Source organism: Aulonocara stuartgranti (assembly GCF_965226115.1).
Source record: "Aulonocara stuartgranti genome assembly, chromosome: 3".
Lineage (NCBI taxonomy): Eukaryota > Metazoa > Chordata > Actinopteri > Cichliformes > Cichlidae > Aulonocara > Aulonocara stuartgranti.
This window is the reverse complement of record NC_138941.1, coordinates 65063041-65090603: the sequence shown is the minus strand read 5'-3', so window position 1 is coordinate 65090603 and position 27563 is coordinate 65063041. Positions and strand designations below refer to the sequence as shown.

Here is a 27563-nt window from a genome sequence, read left to right as displayed (position 1 = left end):
CTGTTGCTACCATTTCAGGCAGAGGTGCAATTAATTATGCTCTCTGATTGGAGCCGTCAAGGCCTCGTTTTTACATAATGAATCATCAGTGGGAGGTTCCCATCAGGCAGCTCAACTGTGAACTACACCTCCACCCATCCTATCCTGGGCGTGAACAAAGGTGAGGACTCACATAAACAGAGCTGTCCTCAGAGACAAATCTGTCCAGCTGCACCAGGATCGCCTTCTGAACAGCAGCCTTCATCAGAGCCAAGGTAAGATGAGCCGCAATGTACTCCTCAGCACGCCGGCACCTGTACTTTATTTATTCTAATTCAGTTTTAACATGAATCTCTTTTCAATATTGTCTTTTAATTTGACACTTTTATATGTGAAATATGTGAAAAGCGTTATTTGAATAAACTTTACCTACTTACTTACATCCACATTGCAAAGTTCTACTTGAAACACATCAGGACTGTAAACAAGCTGCACAAGAAAAACAATAAAAACACAGAGATCCAAATGCAGCTCTGTGGTGTCATCCGGAGAAATAACAGGAAGTGACTTTTTAAAAACACTTTTAAATAATGAAAATACTTTACTGAACTCCATCCCTCTGTGTAAAAGTATATTTTAATGATTGCCTGAAATTAATCTGTGACTTTTAACAGAGTCAGTCAAGGTATATGTAGATCTTACAAGAACATACAGCCAGTTTAGCATTTTAGTTCAAACACTAGTAGAGCAGATAATAATGGTTCTTTTATGCATTGTTGCCATAATGTTAACGTAGTTAACCATGTGATGATAATGATGTAAAGTTGGGTGAATGTAAAATATAATGTTATTAAATGTACAACATTCAAATGTAACATATTCAAAATGTCATTTTATAATGTTCCTGCAAAAGGAGCCTCGGGCTGCTTACATCTTTATGTTAGTTTTACTTAATTATAAGCAAATTATAATTTTTCATAATTGCTTAATCCCAGTTTTGTTTGTAAGGAAGGATGGCATTAAAAATGATTGTTTGCTCTGCAAAGACTGAAACTCCAGGAGATTTGCACTAAGTGACTCATTTAAAAATGCAATTTGTTTTTTATCCATGTTGTTTTAGGCAGAATCAAGAAGTGACTTCTTTACCCACAACACAAGTGTGTTTATCACAGACACACAGCTGGTTATGTTTGAGGTAAACTCCAAACTCTACATCCCAGAAATGAAACATGCCTGGTATTTATTGAAAAAAATCTAGTGACTGTGTGACAGACTATTTATAGTAAATATGCTGGCCGAGGAACACTTTAAACTTTTGGATTTGATTATTAAATAAAAACAAAAATAGCAAACTGAGTTCTCTTCCAGTCTAGAGAAATGTGTGAAATATAAGTGTGAGGAATCAGATTTTAGAGATGAATTACAATCACTACACTTTCTTTGTTCAAACACTGAGTCTGTTCGCATGTTATGATTTTTTTTAATAATGTGCACTGTTCAGAATGTGGCTTTGACTTTCTGTTTAGTGGTTTCGATCTTTGTTGTCTTATAGTTCCCTATCCGCTAGATGGCTCCCTACAAGATGCTCCACCCGCTGCTCTTCCTGTCTGCTCTCATTACACTTTCAGGTAAACACATGCACCAGTCGTTTTGAATGTGTTCTTACAGAGAAAAGAGGAAAAGCGAATCAGGAGGGTTGGATTATGATTTAACTTTCCATTGAGTTACATGACTTTGTCTATATCCTTGTTTACTTTTTTTTCCAGAGTTATTCAGTCTCATTTTTTCTTAATAATCTACTCTCAGTATCTCATGATGACAAACTGTAATCAAAATGAAATAAATGAATTGATCATTGCTATAAGATGCTTCCAAAGCTTGACTGGAGTACACCTGTGGACCAAAACTGATTAGACATGATGTGGAAAAGCATACACCTCTTTATAGAAGGCTTCACACCTGATTATCCACATCAGAGCAAAAATAAGGCCATAAAGTCAAAGGAACTCTATGCAGAGGTCAGAGATGAGGTTTTACAATGCAAAGCTCTGTGCAAGGCTGCAGAAAATGTTCTGCTCTACTGACGGTTCCCAAGAGTGTAGTGAGCTCCATAATTTTCAAATGGAAGAGGTTCGGCACAAATAGGACCCTTGTGAGAACTATTCAGCTGCCCAAACTGAGCAGTTGACATAGACTAGCTTTAGTGAGAACGCTGACCAAGAACCCGATGACCACTCTGAAATCCAAAGATGCTGTGTGGAGAGGGGAACAAGAACCCACTGTGACTACAGCCCTCCAGCTGTTCTTCAAACAAGAAAAAAGCTTTTGTAAAACAAGAGTAATTTTTTTTTCTTTATTTTCATAAAATTTTTGAATATATTTTGATTTACATATTTTAGGGTTATGTTTAGCAAAACCAGATTTTTGTTAATCAAATACTGCTGTTCCAGTAACACAGTTATGTCAAAGGTGTATTTATGTTAATGAGGTGGGATTTAATAAATGGCCTCATTGTCCCTTTAAAGTCCTTATAAACTGTTTATTTTGACCTTGTGAACCACATATTTGCCCAAATTCAAAATGTCCAGTTGGTGTGTTTTAGATTTTATTGACTTCCACACACAGTGTAAGAGGTCTGAAGTGACTTTTTTCCCCATACTTTTTAGAACAGCGCAGCCATACGTTCAGGAGTCCAGGACCTGTGGAAAGACTACTCCATCTAGACCAACGATTAGCAGGGTTTGAGAAAAGGGCAAAGCATACCACCCATACCAGTATGTATGTGCGTATGTATGTACGTGTATGTGTGTGTGTGTGGCAGGCAATCTTTTGTAAAGTTTCCTTTTTTCCATCGTTTAATGATTTTGATAGTCTGCTAATTTGATAATGTCCTGATTTAATCTTTGCTACAGAGCTTGCAGCACTTTTCTCTGACGATGCTCAAGGTAAGAAGTTGTTTTCTTTCTCTTTTATAATATATAAACTATCTGCACTCTAAGTTACAATTAAAGTTACATTTTCTCTGTATTTATATTGTACATATGTAACAGTTAATTCTATGTACCTTCACTGTAAGATGAGTTGCTTGTCTCAAATTGCGGTTGCATGAAGAGTATTTTTAACACTGGCTAAAGTGTCCTATTATCACAAAGACACCAAAAGCCGCTGGAAAGACCTCTTCCTGTCAGATAAAAACTACTATTGGGCAGAGGAAATATGAAAAGAAAGAAAAAGATGAAAGAAACCTAGTACAAAATAAAGACTTTAAATTTAAGTTGTCTTAAAAAAGGTAAGACAACAACACATGCATAAATAGTGACCCAGCTAGCTGTCTTGCATTTATTCTTATGTTATAAAGACCAAAGTTTTTTTTTGTTTTGTTTTTTATCTCCTAAATGGATATTTTAATGTAAACAGTTCATATTCAGTTTATTGAGGTCCTAGACTCATGATAAAACAGCCACTGTTATATGTGGTGCTAGGCAAAGCTAACAAACTCAGAGTTATACATACATACCCCTAACATCCGAATTTGGACAATTTCAATTCAAGTTATTATTTTAGCAGAATAAGTTGAACATTGTGTTTTATGCTGCTTTTTCACACTGTTTTGTTTTTGTGGTGAAAATAAAATAACTGAAACAACAGCTTTTAAAATAAATCTCTCTCTTTCTGCTTTTCTCTAAATACTACTGGAAAAGTTAAGTACCCTTTTGACACACCCACTGCCACACTGAGACCAATGAGGTATGAGATACCACTAGGGGGCAACGTGACACTGAGCTGCTTTGTGGACGGCTCTGACAACTGGACCATTTTGTGGTACAGAGCTGCCACATATGGCTCTAAAGATGAGCCTATGACAGAATATGAAGGGAAGAAAGCTATTAATGTGTCACAAGGAGGTATCTACCACTGCAGAGGAAGAAGCGATTCAGGTAGCATCACACACCAAAGTAATGCTGCCATCATTGAAGACACTCGTAAGTTCTCCTATTTATCCCTTAGTTATGGAAGTTAAAGTTATGTGATCTGTCCTTCATTTTGTCTTCCTCTCAGCCAGACAGATAGAGAGACTTTGTGTGTGTGTGTGTATATATATATATATATATATATATATATATATATATATATGTATATATATATATATATCAGGGTATTTACATCACAATATAAAGAGCCTTGAGGCAATTGTTGGCATCATTTGGTGCTATGTAAATAAATTTAATTGGACTGAATTACATGATGCTTCTGTGTTTCTTTTAATTTCATATTTTATGTGAACAGTTCCTATTACGGCCATTTTGACCCTGAAGCCCAACTGGACTAAGATATACATGGGTGAAACATTCACTGTCAGATGTGACATCCAGGGAGGTGAAGGAACTTACTGGAGCTATGATTGGAGACCAAAAAGGTTTACCACATATTATACAACCAATGAAAGAACATTCTACAATGTTGGTTGGGATGACAATGGAGATTATCAATGCAGAGGCAAAACGGATCTTTCCTTCACACAGTGGAGTAATGTCATTCCAGTAACTGTATCATGTAAGTTGGGCATCTTTCATCCATATAAACTGCTTCATTCAAATTAGTAAAAAAAACAAAAAAACAAACAAAAAAAGACATACGATAACTTGTCTGTGCAGATTCTCATTCATCCAGGCCATGGTAACCTAAGGAGCTTGGAAAGAAAAGCAACTCGACTTCTTTAAGTTTCTTGAATGGACTTAAAGAAGTCCAGTCACTTGACTGATTAATTAAATAATGACCCAGTATTTTGAGTTTGTTCTGAACATATGATTCTTTGCCTTGGAGTTAAGAAATTATTTATGTTCTAGTTCTAGAATGTGTGTGTTTTCTCTGAATTTGGTAGCTATAGCACTGGATTTCTTGTTTTATGTTGGTTCCCTTTTTCATGCCTAGTCTGTCCTTGTCTGATCTGTTCTGTCTTCAGCATCTTTGTGCATATTTCCCTTTTTTTACTCCCTCTCAGTCTGTCACATCTAAATGTCGTGTTTTTCCAGTTGTATCTCAGTGTCTGTTATTGTGTTCTCCAATGTGTTACTTTATGTGTGCCACACACAGCGTATTGTGACATGGTGTGGTTCAAATGACAACAATAAAATTAGTATTATGTATGACAGTGGTACAGTTTGTAATTCCACTGTCAAGATTTGGTGATATTTATTTACATGTTTTCATCCAGTTATTTAAATGTTTTTGTTCAAAAGGGCAGAGTGAACCTGGCCTGATTTGTGGACCCATCATATAGCAATATTATTTAAAAAAAAAATACATAAATAAAAAAGCCTAATCTAAAAATATTGTTTCAACAGTTAAACTGCATCCTGTCCTCACTCTGTCTCCCTCATGGCTCAGTCCTGGAGCCTCAGTAACTCTGAACTGTGAGGTTGAATATCCTTCTGAAGGATGGAGCTTCTCCTGGTATAAAGCTGTTCCTTATTATAAAATAACAGAGGAGCCCTACACGTATGAGCTGCTACCTGATGGCAGCAAGACTGCTCAGAGTTTGTACATCATTACTGGGCAGACAAGCACAGCAGCATATGTGTGCAGAGCGGAAAGAGGAAGCAACTACTACTACACCTACTACAGCGATCCAAAGTTTGTCTGGTCTGCTGGTCAGTTTCTTTCTGTCTCTCAATACTTGTAATGATGCTTAGTTTTTATGTGTTCTTCCTGTGCTTTCACTTATTGATCCATGTTGTTTTTCAGATGCTTCATCAGCAGCGTCTCTCACAGTCGGCCCTGTAGTGCAAAATTTTGGCTCTGACTTTGTCAAACTGACTTGTAAGGGAAACTCTTCTTCATGGAGAGTGAGGAAGTTCCCAGAGAATGGCCGGCCATATTGTAGCAACTTTTGGCTGTCAGGAGAATCTGTATGCACAATCGACACAACATATTCAGATGACGGAGTGTACTGGTGTGAGTCTATGTTAAAAGAGTTCAGCAATGCAGTCAACATCACTTTACAGGGTTTGTAGAATGGTTTTTTTCCCCTTTTGTGTTATAACGTTTCATGAATATTTCTATCACTATGTATGTTAAGCAATTCTTTCATGGAAAAAGAGGCAGAAATGTAAAGATTATTTTATTTTTGGAATCTCAACTCAGCAGCATAATACTCTTCGTTATTAGTTTTATTTCATTCCATGTTTTATAAATTAATTTACCAACATTTTTCAAGTACATATATATATATATGATTATGATGTGATGATACTCCCCATTCAGCTGAGGCTGAATAGCATCTCACTGAGACACACTTGACAGTTGAAAGGGCTCTATGAGCTAAAAGAAAGGACGATTTTGTTGTTTTTTTTATAAGTCACATATCAGATCTTTAGTTATAAGCTATAACACATTTGATCAATCAGTAATTATTATTGCACATGTTTTTTTCCCTCTTTTTTATTTTCTAAAATCCAGCACCAGCTGATCCATTTGAAACAATATCTTCTGTATGTTTTGCAGACTTTTATTCTGGTCCTCTCATGGTGGTCCCTGTTGATCCTGTGAATGAGGGAACTTTTGTTAGTCTTAGTTGCAACTTGAGAAGAAAAAAAATCTTTCCCAATGTGGCTTTTTATCACAATGACAAACTTGTCCAAAATGATTCCCGAGAGGAGCTGAACTTCTTGGCAGTGTCAAAGTCTGATGAAGGTTTCTACAAGTGTCAGTACTCAGGAAAAGAGTCACCATCGCGTTACATGACGGTTAAATGTGAGTAGCATTTGAAAATGTGACTTCTTTTTAAATAATTGTAATCTTTGAGAAGGAACTCACTTGTCATTTGTTGTATTAGCACATATATGAGCATCGAAATAATCTTGTTCTTTTTTGGGAGAATGGTTTTAAAATTGTATTTTGAAAAATGTCTCATATAGTGTCATTTAATACTGTTTAAATGTTTGGTATCACACTAGCTACTGTACCACCTGAAATCTTCAGCCAGAGTGAAAGTAGTGAAAACAGCCCCCTTCATCCTGGTCAGTACTTAAATTTGTTATTATTAAAATTTTAATTTTGATTGAGGCTGCGTTACAAGTCAAATTTTTATGTAAATGGTAAATGGCCTGCATTTGTATAGCGCTTTTCTAGTCCCTAAGGACCCCAAAGTGCTTCATACTACATTCAGTCATTCACCCATTCACACACACATTCACACACTGTGACATGATATGGTGTCAAGAGAGCAACTGTGGTTCTGCTGGAGGAAGTCAGAAGTGACAGAGAAGTTTGTGAGGGTGGAGCAGGACATGTTTGACAATGTGTCAGGGGTGATTTGTGATATTAAGATTTTCATTGGGAGTGACCAGGATAGACAAGAGTAGAAATGAGTACATCAGAGGGACAGCTCAGGTTGACAAGATTGAAGGTGAGACTGAGATGGTTTGGATATGTGCAGAGGACAGTGGGCATAGTGGACAAAGGAAGTTGAAGATGGAGCTGCCCTAGAGGAGGTAAAGCAGACGACCATAGAAGAAGATTCATCAGTGTGTGTATAGCTTTAAAAAAAAAAAAATCATATGACCGAGCCAAATTGACTGCAATTTCCAAATCACCAAGAGGAGAGGTGCTAGCTTTTTATCCTCCATTAAACAATCCAAGTTGAGAGAAAACATGATTTTCTCCAGTCTGGTATCATCTGGGATCCCAGTAGCCTGAAATGTTTTGGGGGGGGGTTGTTTTGTTTTTTACAATTCAGCACATATCGAGTAACACGCCAACACAGTATTGACACAGGTGACATAAGGTGCATAAGGTGTCATCTATCCATAACTAGTCGAGCATGTAGAGGGTTGGTGTGACTGTGGAGAATGACAGGGAGGCTGAGATGGAGTCAGATAATGTGTTGTGGTGACTATGTGATAATGTGTTGGCAGCCGGCAGCCAAATGAAGAATATTTTAATTTAAAAAGACTCACAGTATGAAAATATTTTGAATTATGAAAAATTGCATAGTTCTGGATTTATTTATACAATAAAAGTTGTTGTTGTTGTTGTTGTTGTTGTTGTTTATTCAGTCTAATGACTTTAAAATAATTGTTGCTGGATTTATTTATTTTTTTAGGTAGTGCCGCTGTCTATGAATCAGCAAACAAAAATGGAAGACACTGGAAATGGTACAGTACAGACACAGACACACACACACACACACACACACACACACACACACACACACACACATATTATATATATATATATATATATAAGTATTTTTGATTAAAGGATTTCAGGTTTTGGCTCATCATGGCATCATAAAACTTTCTATGTCTTTATGTGGATGTTTTACAGGTCAGTGAGGAGAGCCGTAGCTGCGAAGCAAAAAAGAATCCTTTTGTGAACCCACTGTTGCTCCTCTGCTACACAAATATCAGTGACGCTTCAGATTTTCCACAGTTAGTTTGTTTGAAGATAGCACATTAAATACATACTCATACTCATACTCTATACACTATTATCTACAAATATGGCACAAAAAAGGAATTCCAGCTCTAGACTTGCAGAACATGTCTTTATTGGGTCCGTCGGTCGAAGACTAATTCAGTACATCTATACACAACCAAGCCCAACCGTGACCCAACTTGAAGGTCAATATGATGTTCAACATTTGGATTTTAACTGAGTAATCTTTTGGATGTTATGGATGTCTATTACAGGTGCAGGGAATTTACATGATTAATAAATGTATTTTTATTAATTTACAAATATAAACATTAATGTGGTGTTATCAACATGATGCATATGAATGTGGGTTATGTATAAACAAACATGATTAATTACGTGTTAGCCTATATATTTAATAAGTACATGTGGGTAATTGTTTTGGTTATTTAACATTTTCTTGTTTTTCTTTGACTGGTTTGTTTATGTTAATTAATCAAGTTATTTGTTTGTAACCAGGTTGAAATTGTCATTTATTAAAATGTGTTGAAAAGACGTCCACAACCACTACATTTGAACAATAATAGCTCGTAAACGTAAAGATCCTAGCAATAACAACACTAGATGTTCAGCAGATGTCGAAAAAAAGACATTGCCTGGTGTTACAAAACAACCCTTCCATGGGCCAAAATTGGACCTCCAAAAATGACTTATGAAAGATGTCATTCAGACATCACTCAGTGTGATGGCCCATGAAGTAAGAAAAAACTGAAATAGATGATCTTAAGTGACTTCAGCTTTTTAACTCCAAATAATCTCTGAATAGATTGTGAAAAATTCTATTACACAATCTGAATGAAAAATCACCTGTAGATGTTATAACAATCTTGGGAACTATAGGCCAATCTCTAAGCTTCCATTCCTGTCCAAAATACTGGAGAGGATCGTTCTTTCACAACTCCGGCCGTATTTGGATGTGAATGCCACTCCTTCTGAATACTGACTCTGGACACTCTTCATTCTTGGTCCTACTAGATCTATCCTCGGCCTTTGATATGGTAGATCATAACATCCTATTAGTGAGGCTTGAACACACAGTTGGCATTGGAGGTGCCACCCTAGATTAGTTTAAGTCATACCTTTCTAATAGGTCCTTCTCGATCAATTTTGGCCCTTATTTCTCCTCTGCTGCACCTAACCCTAACCCTGCAGCGTGCCTCAAGGATCTGTCCTTGGCCCCCTGCTCTTCTCACTGTATATGCTCCCCTTAGGCGCAATCTTTGAGGAGTATAACATTGCACATCATTGTTATGCCGACGACACACAGATGTATTTCAAATTAAGTGATTAAGGTTTGAGAAAAGGGCAAAGCATACAACCCATACCAGTATGTGTGTGTGTGTGTGTGTATAGCAATCTTTTTTTTTAATTTTCTTTTTTTCCATCGTTTAATGATTTTGATTGTCTGCTAATGTGACCCAGCTAGCTGTCTTGCATTTATTCTCACGTTATGAAGACCAAAGATTATTTTTTATCTCCTAAATAGATATTTTCATGTAAACAGTTCATATTCAGTTTATTGAGGTCCTAGACTCAGCTGGACTCACGATAAAACAGCAGCTGTTATATGTGGTATTAGGCAAAGCTAATAAACTCAGAGTTATACATACATACATCTAACATCCGAATTTGGACAATTTCAATTCAAGTTATTATTTTAGCAGAATAAGTTGAACATTGTGTTTTATGCTGCTTTTTCACACTGTTTTGTTTTTGTGGTGAAAATAAAATAACTGAAACAACAGCTTTTAAAATAAATCTCTCTCTTTCTGCTTTTCTCTAAATACTACTGGAAAAGTTAAGTACCCTTTTGACACACCCACTGCCACACTGAGACCAACGAGGTATGAGATACCACTAGGGGGCAACGTGACACTGAGCTGCTTTGTGGACGGCTCTGACAACTGGACCATTTTGTGGTACAGAGCTGCCACATATGGCTCTAAAGATGAGCCTATGACAGAATATGAAGGGAAGAAAGCTATTAATGTGTCACAAGGAGGTATCTACCACTGCAGAGGAAGAAGCGATTCAGGTAGCATCACACACCAAAGTAATGCTGCCATCATTGAAGACACTCGTAAGTTCTCCTGTTTATCCCTTAGTTATGGAAGTTAAAGTTATGTGATCTGTCCTTTTTTTCCCTTTCTCTCAGTAATATTGCATTAGCAAAGTATGGCATGAATAAGAGGATGTTTATACAGCCACAAACAGATAGAGAGAGTGTGCTGTTTACATCTTTTACTGGTTTTACGTAGTTCTTTTGTAATTTGAAAGATATACATTTAAGTAGTTTACATGACCCTTTTTTAACTGTGTCTGTAAATATATGTTACTGCTCAGAATTCCAAACAATTCATATCTGTGAATCAGCTGGCTGTTTTAACATTGTTACTATTACCTTACAAATAGCAGATTTCTTATACTTTAAACCCTAAGTTTCTTTTCAGTACTGTAGCCAGGCTGACAAAACATGAGAAGTTTGTTGACCAAGCATAACTTTAACATTAACTAGTAATGACTTTATGAATGTCTTCACAAACAGAATTGTAACCATTAGATTATTTTATATAACCACCTAAAAGACATCACTATCTACAGCTGCCATTGATATTTATTTTAAATCTTTCCCCCCAAATTATCTATCAAGTTAACTTTAATAATTCCTTCAAAACATCAATGTGTATCTGAGACTCCATTCCTACAACACTGTTTAAAAAAGTCAAACCATTGCTTAATACTCCAGTCTTAAATATTACCAACCCATCTATCAAATTGGGCTACATATCACTGGCCTTCAAGCTGGAAGAAATTAAACCACCAGTTAAAAAACCATCACTTGGCCCAGCTTGCTTAGCTAATTATAATTATAAAAACGATCTGTCAACGCAAGGGCGTAGATTTGGTTTTGGCATTGGTGGGGACGGGTGTTTCAACCACCGAACCCTGCCCTGTTTCTTTTTTTTTCCTTTTTGTCTTTGCTTCTTGATAAAAAAGGAGAAATATACTTGCCTACATATGCTATTCTACCTGCTATTAAACCATTTAAAATTACAATTCATAGTTTTATATGTGAATTATATAATGTTAAATTACTATTAAACAAATGACTAAGTATTTTAGACTTTAGTTTACTTCAGCCATATTCCATATAAATCAGGTATCATACAAAAATAAAAACAGCTTCAAATGCAGTCAAGACAATAGAAGAATATGACTTTAAGGACTTAAATGTGGGATGGAGCGATTTCGCAGGTCTTTCCTCCCCACTGCTGTCAGACTCCACAACAAAGATTTTTGCAGCTGATCACACACAAACCCACACATGTGCAATAAGACTAAGTGCAATACTCTTTTCTGAGTATTTTTGTAAGTTGTATTTTTACTCAGTTGTATATAACATTTGTATTCTATTTTTATCCTAATGTATATTTTATTCTACTATTTTATTCTATTCTATTCTGTACAGTTGTGTACAGTATATTATTCTTATTGTATTCAAATTTTTGCTATATAACTTTGCACTGTCCACTTTCTGCTGTGACAAAACAAATTTCCCACGTGTGGGACTAATAAAGGTTATCTTATCTTATCTTAACAAGATTACTTCAGTTATAGTACACCAACTTCTCTTATGCATTAGCACTAAGGGAACACTAAATGAACTGGTGGTTTTTGTCCATAAAACTACTCATCTAAGATGACCACAAAATTATTATTATGTGCTTGATATGCCTGACCTTTGGCCCTGGATTTCCCCCTCTGACTGCACTAGGACATAGGCTGGGCGAGTCCTCTCACCCACCTCAGCTCCAGAACCCTGCATTATCTACTGCGTGAGATTCATCGGATCAGGGATCAAGACGTTGTTTGTCAGAGAGCTGAAATCAGCTTCCTGTGAAGGAGTTTGGTGGGCCTACCGATCAAAAGCACACAAAGTCTCTTCTGGGTCAAATTTGTTTTGTAGCTATTGAGATCAGCTTTAGATGAACCAGTGTGGCTCAAATAAAAGAAGATGGGGGTTTGAGGGAGTGTTGAAACTACATGCCATGTCTGTGTGTGGTGACAGAAGTCAAGGAGACCTGGATTCAGCTTTGAAAACATATTCTGAGACATGTTTGTCAGATGGATGGAAAGATCATCGTCACGTGGTTCTCAGTGACTGATCGTGACTCATGCTTTCGGGTGGATTTAGCCATCTGGGATGTTCCTGTGAGTCAGTAACAGAGAAAAACAGGAGTGGGCCTCTCAGTGTGTCCACAGGCACACTGCATTACACTGAGTGATAAATTCACCTACTCTGTGAACATAAAGCAGAAACAAGAAGAAACTTCTATCCTGTCACAGAGGAAGCTCTCTGTCAAACCTTATTCCTGCTTCAGACTGTGGTGGCAGAGCTGTAGCAGCTACACTCTTCGATCAGAGCTTCATGTTGTCTCTGATTACAGTAACAGGTCCAACGTGGGAGACTGGGTGGGTTTTCCTTTTTAATATATATTACCAACCCCCAGGAACATCCCAAATCTCTCAATCCACCTGAAAGCATGAGTCATGATTAGTGGGTACCTGTGCCTGCGTGACGATCCACTACAGTCGGTGGAGTACAGTGGTTTTGAAAAGTATTCCCCATTTCCAGAGTTCTTTTAAAAAAAAATTTTTTTTTTATACATTTACATTGTTCGGAACATCAGATAAACGTAATTATTAGACAAAGATATCTCAAGGAGCACTTGGTTTAAATGCAGTTTTTCTGTACAATCAGAAAACAATTGTCAAATTGACTCCTACAGAATCGACCCCAAGCATGAAGGGTGCTAACAAAGACAACAAAAAATAACACATGAAGCAGAAGCAAACCAGTCAAGTGATGATTGTCACATTTATTCTCTTTATTCTTTTACATTTTGAATGAAAAACATGAATAAAATCCTAAACAAGTAATGAAACAGTCTCATCAAAGCTTCAAGCTGCATTCATCAGCAAATGTGCATCATAAGTGTCTCAACCATTCATATTTGATTTAAAAACACAACTTTTACATCAGGATGTGAAAGTATTCCTAAAGGAGTTGCTGCAGTTTGTCTAATACTTTAGTTACATTTGACTTTATTGTGAAGGAAAATTTGATAATCCACAAATAATCATTTACAACAATATATTCTGCTTTAAATCTTTACAACTCACAACAGAGAACACAATAAAACTAATAACTGCTGCACACTGACACGTTCGTGTAATTTCCTGGGTTATCTGACAGTTATTGAATCCTTTAAAATGGAAAATAACAAAGTGGTACAAATAAATAATAATCTGAAACCGAGAAACTGATGTTTTACACATTAGTGTAGAAACATCGGGATTATCAGCCTGCAAAGACAAATAATCAGCTGGACTGAGTCAGAGAAGAGACCTGCTGATGTTTCCAACATGAAGCTTGTGTTGGACAGAACAGTTCATTCTCACTGAGGCTGGGTTCAGTAACAGCTGCTTAAAGTTTGGCTCAGTTGAGTACTTTCTGCTCCTATTGGTCAGTCTCATAGACAATAGGGGAAAAATATTTACAGTAAATGTACTCGTCAGCCCGCAGGATGATGAAGTCCTTCCTGTAGTGTCAGAGTGAAATCAGTGGTCTGTGTGGAGTGTTGCTGAATGCTGTCTGTCTCTGCTCAGCAGCAGGAGACTCAAAGTTCATCTGCAAAACGCTCTGAGACATTTCAGACAGTCTGCAGTTCAGCAGGAGGACGCTCTGAATCCTGACTCTGTCCATGTGTTCTGTAGGTCAGAAAAGCAACAACAGCAACAACAACAAGCACAACACAAAGTGACGCGCTCGCTATCAGTCCAGCACGTCCTCTTCTGACTCCGTCCCCTCTCAGTCCTCCTGGTTGATCTTCTAGCAGAAACAGGTGTGAGGTGCAGATAGATTCCCACGAGCCTGTTTCTTCCATGAAGACGCGACACTCGTACGTTCCAGCATCCGCAGTCGTCGCATTCTCCAGAATCAAAGACACGTCTCCATCCTTCATGTGTCTGTCCTGCAGAGCCACCCACTTCTTAAAAGATGGATGCTGCTTGGTGGTATCAAAGTGCTCGTCCCGGTACAAGAGCACATATTCTTCTCCCAGATCAGCTCTGCTCCAGTTCACAACTATGAACTTGTTGTTTGGAGCTCGACATGTCAGAGCGACGTTGTTTCCAGACTCAGCTGGGACTTTTTTGTCACGTGTGTGTGAAGAACCGCTGAGCTCGCCTTCAGCAGTGCAAGCCAGGACGCATGCGCAGAGCACGCCCCCGAACAGTGACGTAATTCGGAGTGTAGCCATTCGAGCGGAGAGCAAAGAGGTGTCTCATACATGCTGCTCACACATGCAACATTAATAAACGGAAATTTCTCGGGACCGCTCAGCTTCGGGAATAGCGGCTTGTCTGTTTTGCCTCACACGAAGCTGAAAACACTTCAGCAGCCTGTCTCTCAGCTTCGGTGTGGACACATCGGCTCTTATGTGCCCAAGTTTTTCTTCAGCCTCTGACGGTAAGTTGAAAACTCTTTACCCACTGAGAGGCTGTGTTTAAGGGCTTCAGCAGACTTGTTCAGGTATTGTTCTCTAGTCCTGCTGAACCCTTAAACACAATTCTTTTCAGATGGGTTCCACTTCGACTTTTGCTCATTTCACTGTAGTTTATATGATTTTTGGTTTTCAGTCTTAGCTTGGAGGCCCTAATTAAAAATCGTATCCACACCAAAGACGGAGACACGACTTTGGCAGCTTTCTTCCCGTTTTGCCACACAGATTTCGGTCTTTTTTGGGGGGTGGGGGGGTTCTCAACCTAGTTTTTTCACTTTTTCAACTTTTCTGGATACGGTTCTTACAGTTTTCTCAACCTTTGATTTCGTTTTGGACATTTTCCAATATTCTGTCTCTTTTTGGGCAATCGCTTTACACGTTTTTGTTTTTGCTGTTGTTTTTTTGTCTGTTTTTTTACAGTTTTTACACTTTTCTAACCTTTTTTCTATTTTTGGAGAAGCATTTCACACTTTTTTGCTGTTTTTTTTTAAACACTGTTTTTTCACTTTTTGAACAGTTTTTACGCTTCTTCACCTTTTGTGAACAGGGATTTTAGACTTTTTCCAACTTTTTTTCTTTTTTTTTTCTTACGATCTTTTCCGGGGTTTTTTTTTAAACAAAGTTTTTCCTCTTTTCTCCCTTTCAACAGTTTTTACACTTCTTCGCTGATTGTGGACACAGATTTTCCTGAACCTCTGTTTTTGCGCTCTGGGTTTTACAGTTTCTTGTGTGTGTAAAAAGCAAATAAAAAATGTGTTTGTGAACCGAATTTCTCAGAGGAACCCACCCGAGGAATTGATAAAGTTTTATCTTATCTCTCTCTCTCTCAGGTTATTGCAGTCTGAAATGTAAAGTGAAACTTTATTTGATTACATTGTGTGAATGTTCAGGCATTAATACTTTTTGGAAAGCTGAATTGAAAGAATAAAAAGTAAATGTGAAAAGTGTCACTTATCGTGCTGTTTCTTCTTACATTTAGAGTCTCTTTGTTGACGTGATCAAATAAACTGCTGAAGTCTGAGTAGTTTTAAAAGGGAAAAATTGGTTTTAAAGGGATTCTGCTAAAGTGAATGAAATGCTAATGAACCGAATAAAGGCATGAAATGACCTTTGTCTTAGTTAAAAGTGGGTGAAAGGTCAGAGATGGAGAGGATAATAAGGTGGGGCTGAAGATCAGTGAATCTTATGTCAAAACCTAATTGGTTGACTTGATATTAGAGGGAGAGCAAGAGAATGGGATGTGAATGGGGTAAAGTATAAACTTGGATGCCCAGAGGTGTTCATCATCATCATCATCATCATCGTCACGATCGAGAGGGGAGCTGCCATAAGAGGTGTGACTCAGAATTGGCCTGCAGGGCTACTCAGGTTTCTTCGTATCAGGCCAAGCAGCAAAGACTCCTGTGCAACAAGGCAGTCAGGCTGGGCGAGTCCTCTCACCCACCTCAGCTCCAGAACCCTGCATTATCTACTGCGTGAGATTCATCGGATCAAGGATCAAGACGTTGTTTGTCAGAGAGCTGAAATCAGCTTCCTGTGAAGGAGTTTGGTGGGCCTACCGATCAAAAGCACACAGTCTCTTCTGGGTCAAATTTGTTTTGTAGCTATTGAGATCAGCTTTAGATGAACCAGTGTGGCTCAAATAAAAGAAGATGGGGGTTTGAGGGAGTGTTGAAACTATACATGCCATGTCTGTGTGTGGTGACAGAAGTCAAGGAGACCTGGATTCAGCTTTGAAAACATATTCTGAGACATGTTTGTCAGATGGATGGAAAGATCATCGTCACGTGGTTCTCAGTGACTGATCGTGACTCATGCTTTCGGGTGGATTGAGACATCTGGGATGTTCCTGTGAGTCAGTAACAGAGAAAAACAGGAGTGGGCCTCTCAGTGTGTCCACACTATAATTGACTGAGACAGGACTCTTCCAGACACCCTAAACCAAGGCACAATGTACATTCCAAATTCCTTTAATTTTATATATGTTTATTTTGTCTGTCCTGTAAAATAGTCAGATGTCTATTCATATTAATGCACAGAATTCACCTGCTTGCTGCTACTACTGCACACTCACCCAACGTATATATATATATATATATATATATATATATATATATATATATATATATATAATGTTCTTCCTCTACCCCCCCCCCCCCCCCATTTTTGCACATGTCCAGGAGCGTGTCAGGTTACATTTCACTGTGTGTTATACTTGTATAACTATGCATGTGACAAATAAAGAACCTTGAACACGCTGCTGTCTGCATTACACTGAGTGATAAATTCACCTACTCTGTGAACATAAAGCAGAAACAAGAAGAAACTTCAACATATTATCCTGTCACAGAGGAAGCTCTCTGTCAAACCTTATTCCTGTAACAGGTCCAATGCGAGGGAGTGAAAGCCCAGATTATGTGTGTGTGCTTTGTTATGTATGGATGGATGGATAGATAGATTACCAACTCACAGGAACATATCAAATACCACGTGATGATGATTATCTCCCATTTGTCTTGCAGATATATCTTAGCCTATATTTCATGTAGGTCTGGATCTTTAATGGATGTTTCTGCCTGCATGTGTAGAGGATTGAAGTATTTAGCAAAGAAAACACAAAGTGACCATATAAGAGGGTTAAATTATTGTCAGTATGACTAAAATCTTATGTGCAAACTGACAGGTGTTTCTTACAATGTCAAAAATTGTATATATTTCACGTAATATGTCTTTTATTTCTTCTATTTTTAACATTTGGGAAAATTTAAGTCTGAAATCCAAATGAAACATATTTTAATAGTGTTTGTGTCCCACACTTTGGCTGGATCACTGGCGGCTGATCAAGGTCAGTTTTCAGTCACACACATATTTATTTTACAGCTCCAACATATTGACACTGTTCCTGCAGTCCTCTGTAGGTGGCTATGGTAGCACTAAGACAACACTGCCACCTAGAGGTCAAACTGAAACATTTTTCTTTCCTTTTCTGCAAAATTTTTAAGATTCAAAAGAAGATTAAAAAAGAAAAGTTTGTTTTGAAAGATAAACAATGTTACTGAGGAAGAAAAGTAGGGAAAAAAACAGCAGCTGGTGATAAACTGAACTCACTCAGACTGACACAAGTGCAAAAATATAAACAGAATTTTATAGTTTCTACTCTGTGGCCACTTTATTAGGTATAAGATGCTTGTTACATGTTTGATGCCTTTTTGTCACCTGAAACTTTGGAAGCTGTGATGTATTTGAAGTTTGTGGAAAAATGTGCATGTAGAGCAGCAAAATGCGTGCGTGTGTGGGTTTCCTCTTATAATCTAAAGATGTAAAATGTAAAGACAATAAGCTGGCCCAGGGGATCTCCAGGCCCCAAGGTTTTAGATGTGTCCTTGATTCAACACAGCTAATTTAAATGGCTAAATGACCTCCTCAACATGTCTTGCAGTTCTTCAGAGGCCTGCCAATGAACTAATAATTGGATTCAGCCTGCCGAGGCCTGGAGTTGTTCTAGTTGTTTCCTGGTCTAGTTGTTTGTCTCTCTGTGTCAGCCTTGTGAAGGTCCAGGATGTACCATGTCTCTCACTCTGTGACAGGAAATAATCTGATACTTTGATCTGCAGGGCTGACACTTCAGTTTAACCCAAAACTAATTCTATGGATGTGAAGGAAGGTAACAACATGTTACCTGGCCAGTAAAACATGTCAAAAATTATTTTTCACCATCAGATCCTGAGTCGTCTATGTGCTAATGAAGATGATGTTATTGTGTTCTGTGAAGGCTGTTCGAGGCAACAGGTAGGCCTACAGGACAAAGTCAACCTTACGATTCACACTAGAGTTTTAGCTACTGATCATTTTATTTATCATTAATTCTATTCACCTTCAGCTTTAGCTTTCAGGCCCATCCACCAAGCTGCTGCTGACTTCCCCTATATGCACTGAGCATTTATTTTCCACTCACCATTTTCACTTTTTCATTCTGCAGATGTTTACATATCTCAACTATGCTAGATAGTCTCTATTTTCTCTTCCACTGTTTGTGTTTGTTTCTTTACAGCACCTCAAATATTCGTGCAAGATTGCTTCTCCTCCCTGGGCCTGGTTCCGCCATAGATTTATGAAGGGAGTTTGTCCTCCCCACTGCTTGCAGGTGCTTGCTTGTATATAAATAAACTTTCAATGTGGGATTTTTTTTTTTTTTTATTCATGGTCACAACAACAACAACCAGTCACATCAAGAAAGTTTAGTTTGGACTTCATGACTTTTGTTCTGCACAACAGCAAAGCTGTATTCCAGTATTTACTTAATCACGTATTTATATTTCCATTTCATGGATCAGGGCCCTGTTTCAGGAAGCCGGTTTGGAAAACTCAGAGTGAAAAACGACACTCACGGTTGAGTAACCCCGAACTGTCCAACTCGGAATATTCGGTTTCAGAAAGGCTGATAACAATTAGTTCAGTCAACGCGGAGTTGCTTTAACCCCAAGTGAAGCGCGCGGACGAGGATAGCCCTGATAAGCGGAGCACAGATTAAGCGAGTCACCATGGAGACGGAGGGAAAGAAGGCGCGGTCAATGTATTTTACAGCGCTTGACGCCGAAATTCTGATGGCAGCATATGCCGATAACATGCAAATTCCGCGGGAAAAAGTAAAGTTAGCCACAGCTGCGAAAGAAAGGGAGCATGCATGGCAAAACATAGCCGACAGAGTCAATGCGTGAGTATTAATTTAAACATTGATCGAGGGATTTCCACCCATTTAACACGTTATTTTATCATATGTTATTTTATCATATGTTATTTTATTTGTTATTTTATACATTTTATGTTGTGATGTGATGTGAGCGCAGGTGCAACCCAACAGGCCCCAAACGTTCCTGGCAGCAAGTAAAAATGAAATATAAAAATATAGTCCAAACAGGTGAGGTGTAATTGTATTATGAGCCATAGTGCTTGGTTTGTTTGTCCCATGTAAATCAATTGCAGTTAGAGGCTACATTAATTTTCTTTCTGTAAGCACTTATTGAAATTATCTGAGCACATTACAAGTACATATTTGCTTACTCTGTATGCTCAAATGTGGCCCGTTATAGCCAACAGAAAAAAAGCGGAGGCCCGAAAAACAGGTGGGGGTCCTCCACCACCACCACTCACAGAGGCTGAGCAGTTGGCCCTCAGGCAAAACAGTGGGCGCCCTGTGGCCAAAGGCATCTCTGCGGGGACATCCTCTGAGTCAATAACCCCACAAGACACAAGTGCCTACATAGGGGGTAAATTCAAAATAATACATGATGTGCATACATCCTTTCTTCACAGTCACCTTCGCAGTGCTGCTCATTCATTTGATAAACTCTTTACCATAATGGATTATTTTGTAGTGAAGTTATTTTCCTACTGATTTTGCCTTCCCTCAGTCTTGGTTGTCTTTGAAAGCATAATGACAATGAAGTGTAAGGTGATTGGTATGTTTGTTAATTGCCATTTGGTCCCTTGTAAGTTATAAGTGACCTGTATAAACCTCATATTCTATCAGTTGATGGTGTACTGCATCTGGTGCAGCCTCCTGTTGAGCCAGACCAACATGCAGTTGTGAGTAATACTCCACAGATTATATGAGTTTACAGTAGAACAGCAATGTTATTTCTTTACTACAGGAAAATAATGAAGAAACATTGACAGCTGTTACAGAGGAGGAAGCAACAGAGACACTTTATGAGGTTTACATCTTTTAATACTTTGTGTACAGGAAATACAGGCGACCAATAAAGCCAGTTGAACAGAAAATCTGTTTATTCTTCTTTCAACATGTTGAGGTGATGGGTCAAAGGAAATGATTGTGACATATGGTGTCTCTGACTGCGCTTCCATCTTGTATGTCTGTGGGAGGGTCAGGATGTTCATGGTTTGGATCACTGCTGATGTTTGGTTCAGAAGGACAGTGTTCTCCTCTAATTGTGGCAATGTTGTGAAGAATCACACATGCCACAATAATGTCACATGCCCTTTCTGGGGTGACCCTGAGTCTTTGCAGGCACTGGAACCGGGCCTTAAGCATTCCGATAGTCATTTCAATTCTGGCTCTTGTCCTGGAATTAGCCAGATTATATCGCTGCTGTGGGCCCGGTTCAGGGTCAGGGTAAGGGGTAAGCAAATAGGGTAAACATGGATACCCCCTATCACCAAGCAAGTAGCCAGTGAACTCTCCTAAGACAGAAGGATACACTTCAGTTCAAATGTCCCTGAAGCAATTGGTCTTTATATATTTTAAAGTATTCTCAACTCACCATGTCCAAATTTTGTGCTCAGTGTACATTCACGGAATATTTGTGAGTCATGGATAGAGCCTGGCCACTTCCACATTTGTGATAATGTTGGCAGCATCACATATGATCTTCACAGTGCAGAGAACACAAATTAGCATCCATTACTATAATGAAATAATTTGTTAGTTTGAAATGCTACAGGGAACTATGTACCTGTACATTAATGCTGTGGAAAGACTTCCTGTTCACATAGTCTCCTTCATTTACTGAAGGAGCAATGATTGGAATGTGAGTGCCATCTGTACAGCCAATCACGCCTGGGAACCCTGAAAATAAATGTAAAATTTAAGTAGTAGTTCAAGTATCACCACATCATAAATTAAGTTTTGGTCATCCTGATACCTGCAATTTTGTGGCATCCCTCTTTGATGAATCTTGTGGGTCTATGACCGGGGAACACCACAAACGAGTACAGGAGACGTTTCAGTGCAACTGTAACATTCCTGACTGCCCGACAGACGGTAGCCTTGGAAACGTGCTCAGCGTCAACAATATTATACAGAAAGCTCCCGTTTGCAAAAAACCGAAGTGCAATACAAATAATATGTACAGAACTGAGAGAATGTCCGCGATGTGTCACATGCGTAATATATGGCCTGAGGATGTTATCCAAATAAATTATAGATTGTGCTGAACAACGGTAACGTTCACACAGAAAATCATCAGGAAATGATAAGATGTCCAAACGCGCTCTGATCACTCTCTCCCGGCGGTGAGCTCTGCAGAGAATTTGGGCTTCAACATCTACTGGCTCTTCAAGGAAGGGGCACGCCATGTCCGACACTTCCTACTGTCAGGTTTCCGACAAAGGGGCGGAGACAGTCAGGGTTAGTTGTAGTAAACCTGCTAGGGGGCAGGTTAGCTTCACGGAGTGTGTCGTCATAGTGACTCACTCAGGCTTCAGCTGAACTCGCTTTGTGAAACCGGAAACCCAGAGTTTTCGTTAACTCAGGGTATACTTACTCAGTTTTTCCACTAAACCGGCTTCCTGAAACAGGGCCCTGGAAGATGTGCAAAAGTTGTGATATCACAGTTGCTTTCTCTTTCTCCTCTCTTGCTTAGCAGAAGTGCTTTAAATCACAAGATTTACTCACACCCTCCTTCCCTCCCATGTTCTCAGGGATGTTCGCAAAAACTTCTCTGTTTGGTTCAGACTGCAGACAGTCTTCTCTCCAGGGATAAATTCTCTTAAAGTCAGGTTTTTGGGTCTGATTTTCCAGGTGACTGAAGAAGATTTTCAGCTCAGGCTACAAATCTGCAATCTGCTCTGTTAGTATTTAGTAAAACATAACTGCAAAAATTCATTGTGTAAATAAGAAGGGAAATTAAATGCATTTGACTCTAAATCACCGTTTAGGCCTGTCCCTGTCAGACAGCAGAGAAATACTGAGTCGACATGATGGTTTTGTGGTTGGAAGCTGTGCAGCAGATTGCAGCACTTCCTGCACTCTGGATACAAAACAGAACCAGCTTCCTCGGTCATGTCTCTTCAGTGTTTCCCACAATCCTTTCTTAGAGATGTTTCAGAGTTGAGGCTAAATGACTCTGAAGTCTTCAAGACATCAACAAAATTCATCAGCTATATTTTTTATAATCAGTCTCTTCTTTAAATAGTAAATGATAAATGGCCTGTATTTGTACCCCAAAGCGCTTTACACTACATTCAGTCATCCACCCATTCACACACACACATTCACACACTGGTGATGGCAGCTACATTGTAGCCACAGCTGCCCTGAGGCGCACTGACAGAGGCGAGGCTGCTGGACACTGGCGCCACCGGGCCCTCTGACCACTACCAACTCAAAAACAGAGTTAAAGTAACAGAGTCTCCCTGTTGTGTAGTGCTAGTTGTTGCACACTTGGATTAAAATGAATTGAAACCAGTGTGGCTTTGTGAGTTCGCCTTTACTGCATCTGCAAATATATACATTGACATAGCACAACTTTACACACTTTTGCAGTCTCACACAACTCTTATAGGCGCACTGCCTTATGGGTAGTCTTTAAACTCAAATCATATAGAAAATAATATTTCTTACAGTGTAACAATGAAATAAACATAAACAAAAGATAGCGTGATCCACCAGTCTATATCTGCTGTGATTACAGCCCGGTACAGGTATAAATCCACAAAAGTGCCACGAGGTTTCCACACAAACTAATGAATCAGATCTAGCTGCTAATCGTTAGCATCACGGCTAATTCACATCGCTACCAATAACTTACACACTAATGACACATAGTAGGGATTAACGGCCAACTTTCCCACATTCTCTGCAATCCCGTGGACTCATCTGTAGATACATTTTAAGTTATTTACCATCTTGTATCTGCTTACCTGCAAATATATACATGGACATAGCAAACGTTACACACTTTTGCAGTCTCACACAACTCTTACAGGCGCACTGCCTTATGGGTAGTGGCTGGGCTTATTTACTCCCACTAGAGCTGCTCATTTTAGGGGATACTCCCTCTTGTGGTGTAACGGAGGAATAACTACGCTTCCTGCACTATGTCATTTTTGGAGACTGGGGCACACATTATTTTACCACAATCAAAGAAAATACAGATTTGAACAATCAGACCATTTAACTAACTATAATATTGTAACTAAAGATTATTGGGGGGGGGGGGGTCCTGTTTTGTCCACAATGTCTTCCTTGTCCTTACATAGTCTCAACCCATACTCTTTATAACACATGTCCACTTAGATTAATATCATACAACTGCAGTCAAAGCTTCTTCCTCTACGACAGCAGAATTCCTCCTCCTCTTTCCTCCACCCACAGACAAAGCTGTTGATGAAAACTCTCTGTTCAGTTCAGACTACAGTCATGCCACGAACTCTCCATTTGTCATGGATGGATTCTCTTGAAGTCCTCTTGTTTTTGTTTGGGATTTGTGACGCTACATGTGAGTGAAACTGAGCATCTAATGTGTTTCATGTTTGTTTGTGTAAGAGCAGCTTACTTCATCTATGGCAGTGGTTCTCAAACTTTTCACAATGAGTGCCACCTCATAAAATATATGGCTCTTGAAGTAACACCCTTATGACTGACATTAAAGTACAGTAGTATAGGCCTATTTAACACCACATACAGTTTACACGAGACAATTTTATTTCTTATATGAATGTTATTTATTTTAACTGTCATAAGCAGGAGGTGACAACCGATGATAATAACAACTGTACTGCATTAAAACATTCTTAGCAGGTGGAATATCCAATCTTTCAAATCAAATCAATTCAATTTTATTTATATAGCGCCGAATCACAACAAAAGTCGCCTCAAGGCGCTTCATAGATACAGAGAAAAACCCAACAATTTATGACCCCCTATGAGCAAGCACTTTGGCAACAGTGGGAAGGAAAAACTCCCTTTTAACAGGAAGAAACCTCCGGCAGAACCAGGCTCAGGGAGGGGCGGCCATCTGCTGCGACCGGTTAAGGAAGACAGGATAAAGACATGCTGTGGAAGAGAGACAGAGATTAATAACAGATATGATTCAATGCAGAGAGGTCTATTAATACATAGTGAGTGAGAAAGGGGACTGGAAAGGAAAAACTCAATGCATCATGGGAATCCCCCGGCAGCCTATGTCTATTGCAGCATAACTAAGGGAGGATTCAGGGTCACCTGGTCCAGCCCTAACTATATGCTTTAGCAAAAAGGAAAGTTTTAAGCCTTATCTTAAAAGTAGAGATAGTGTCTATCTCCCGAATCCAAACTGGAAGCTGGTTCCACAGAAGAGGGGCCTGAAAACTGAAGGCTCTCCCTCCCATTCTACTTTTAAATACTCTAGGAACAACAAGTAGGCCTGCAGAGCGAGAGCGAAGCGCTCTAATAGGGTGATATGGTACTACAAGGTCATTAAGATAAGATGGGGCCTGATTATTTAAGACCTTGTATGTGAGGAGCAGGATTTTGAATTAAATTCTGGATTTAACAGGAAGCCAATGAAGGGAAGCCTTCATTGTATAATATATGATATATTATATATATGATATAAGTATATATATATTGATTATTATATTATTATTATAGTATTATATTGATATTGAGATTGTGGTATCCTGTTTGGTCAGGTTCTGGATACACTGTAAAACAGATTTTTTTTCTATGAAATTTTATTGAATTTTCCTGTTATTTTTAAATACTTGAAATATAATTACAAAAGTAGATTGTGAATTCAGGCATCACATGAGGTCATAATTTGAGTGGAATATATCGATCCAAAATACTTACTCCAGGCAAAGAATTTAAAGAACAAAAATACACCTTTATTTTGGGACGGGACCCAGATATTTGGATATGTGCATTTTGTATATATTCATTTTCTTTTCTTTTTTTAAATGTACTTTAAGAAGCAAAAACAAGTGCAGACTGCAGGCTTTTTTGATCACAAGTTTACTTTGTACTTTAAGCACTTATACATATATTTAAATTGTTACTTAAACAATTATAAGTTGTTGCTGTATCTGCAAAAATCATGTACACTAAAAAAGTTCCCCATGCCAGCATTATTTTGTGAAAATAAGCATAATTTGTCGGCAACATTAACAGCTTTAGAGTAATGTATACTGGATCATGATAGTGCTAGCTAAAGGTTGAAGCTTCATTCTGGCTGGTGTGGGATTATAATATTATTTTATGCCATTTTATCCCTAATTATAATTATAATTAACTATAGGGCGACCGTGGCTCAGGGGGTTGGGAATCGCATCTGTAACCAGAAGGTCGCCGGTTCGATCCCTGGGTTCTCTGTCCTGGTCGTTGTGTCCTTGGGCAAGACACTTTACCTTACCGCCTACTGGTGTTGGCCAGAGGGGCCGATGGCGTGATATGGCAGCCTCACTTCTGTCAGTCTGCCCCAGGGCAGCTGTGGCTACAACTGTAGCTGCCTCCACCAGTGTGTGAATGTGAGAGTGAATGAATAGTGTAAAGTGCTTTGGGTGCCTAGAAAAGCGCTATATAAATCCAATCCATTATTATTATTAATTAAAGACTGTGAATTATTATGTAGTTTTAGTTTGCATTATTCTCCTGAATTAGAAGAAGGTGATAACTATTGCATTAGTTAAACTGATTTGCATTATATTAGACTGCTGATTCATTGTGAATGAATGATATTGTTTTATGATGCATTATACTGCTGAGTTATAATAATAATAATAATAATAATATAATAATAATACTGTTCGCAGAGAGTCATCGCCTTATTTGTCTGATTAGAAGAGAACATGCTAGAGTTTTCTGCCCCATCTCAGCAGGAGCAGATAAACAGGGAGCCAAGGTCGTAGCTTAGGCGCTGTGTGAGAGAAAGCATGTGAATGTTTAGGCTTTTATGATAAGGTGGGGGCAACTAGAGGCTATAAGAGTTTGATCAATGCTCCACCATTTTGAGATCTGATGCTGTCTGCGTACGGTGTCCATCTCCCACGCGTGTGATCATTAAAATCATTGTTTGACTCAACCCGGCTGGACCAGTGTTGTTATTGTGGTTTTTCCTCTCGTATCCATCCCCAATATTTGAATCCGTAACACTGGCTACCTGTATGAATGTCTATTAGTCACTTAAGAATATGGAGAGAGCGAGTAGAGAAGCACTGTATAAGAATCAGTCCATTTAAATATACTGATAATGTCTAATTGTGCCATCAGCTAGGAAAATTAGATATCTATTTTGATTACACATTAAAAATTATGTAGGAGCAAGTCATGGATCATAGGTATTGATATGTAAATATCTGGATGTGAATAACTTGAGCTTATAGTACAATATATTTCTAACTAACTTGGCAACTCATCATTCACAGCACTTTCTTTAAAGATTTAATTTATATTGGGGTCAAAATGAAAGAAAGACAGATGTTTAATATATATATTGGTCCCCACACTGGCTATAGAACACTTGCTCACAGATGCTTAATATTATTCATATTTTCATTCATATTTTCATACATGAGAAATGATTCAGTGATCCCTCGTTGGTTATATCATGGTGATGAAGAAGCACATGAACACAAACAGCTTCTCTTTCTGTACTTCTTCCACTTCGTGTCAGCTAACCTCGCACACGTTGCCCTGAAAGAAAAACATAAAGGGATGAAATTGACTGTGAGGCAATGTTTGACATTAACTGCTAATACCTTATCTCTGTGATCCTGTCCTTTGGAGGAAATTGATATACATATCAGAATCAGAACAAAACT

General features: G+C 38.4%; 2 protein-coding genes and 1 long non-coding RNA gene across 9 annotated transcripts in view; 1 reads left to right on the top strand and 2 right to left on the bottom strand.

The window, feature by feature from the left end:
- Window positions 1-166: 166 nt before the first annotated feature.
- LOC309693735 (sialoadhesin-like) lies at window positions 167-10908 on the top strand. 2 transcript variants are annotated; one of them, XM_082513231.1, is made up of 13 exons: window positions 167-254; window positions 1100-1174; window positions 1532-1607; window positions 2646-2753; window positions 2892-2924; window positions 3681-3962; window positions 4267-4533; window positions 5325-5630; window positions 5725-5985; window positions 6484-6732; window positions 6936-6998; window positions 8084-8135; window positions 8308-10908. In XM_082513231.1, exons 3-13 carry the CDS (start codon window positions 1547-1549, stop codon window positions 8354-8356), a joined length of 1731 nt encoding a protein of 576 aa, XP_082369357.1. In that variant the 5' UTR covers window positions 167-254; window positions 1100-1174; window positions 1532-1546; the 3' UTR covers window positions 8357-10908. The 2 variants fall into 2 exon arrangements, with proteins under 2 accessions (XP_082369357.1, XP_082369358.1); XM_082513232.1 differs by lacking the exon at window positions 2646-2753.
- Window positions 10909-20522: 9614 nt separating this feature from the next.
- Window positions 20523-22276, bottom strand: LOC309696584. The gene is made up of 3 exons (XR_014273549.1): window positions 21497-22276; window positions 21305-21411; window positions 20523-21224 (listed from the first exon to the last, which is right to left on the bottom strand). It is a non-coding gene; the product is annotated as an uncharacterized lncRNA (long non-coding RNA).
- A 4420-nt stretch (window positions 22277-26696) lies between these two features.
- The window catches only part of LOC309694541 (uncharacterized protein), a 158134-nt gene continuing 157267 nt past the window's right edge, over window positions 26697-27563 (bottom strand). For all 6 annotated transcript variants that reach the window (XM_082514717.1, XM_082514719.1, XM_082514720.1 and 3 more), the window contains exon 4: window positions 26697-27435. In XM_082514717.1, coding sequence (XP_082370843.1) covers window positions 27348-27435 — 88 coding nt within the window. In that variant the 3' untranslated portion in view covers window positions 26697-27347. The remainder of the gene's footprint in view (window positions 27436-27563) is intronic.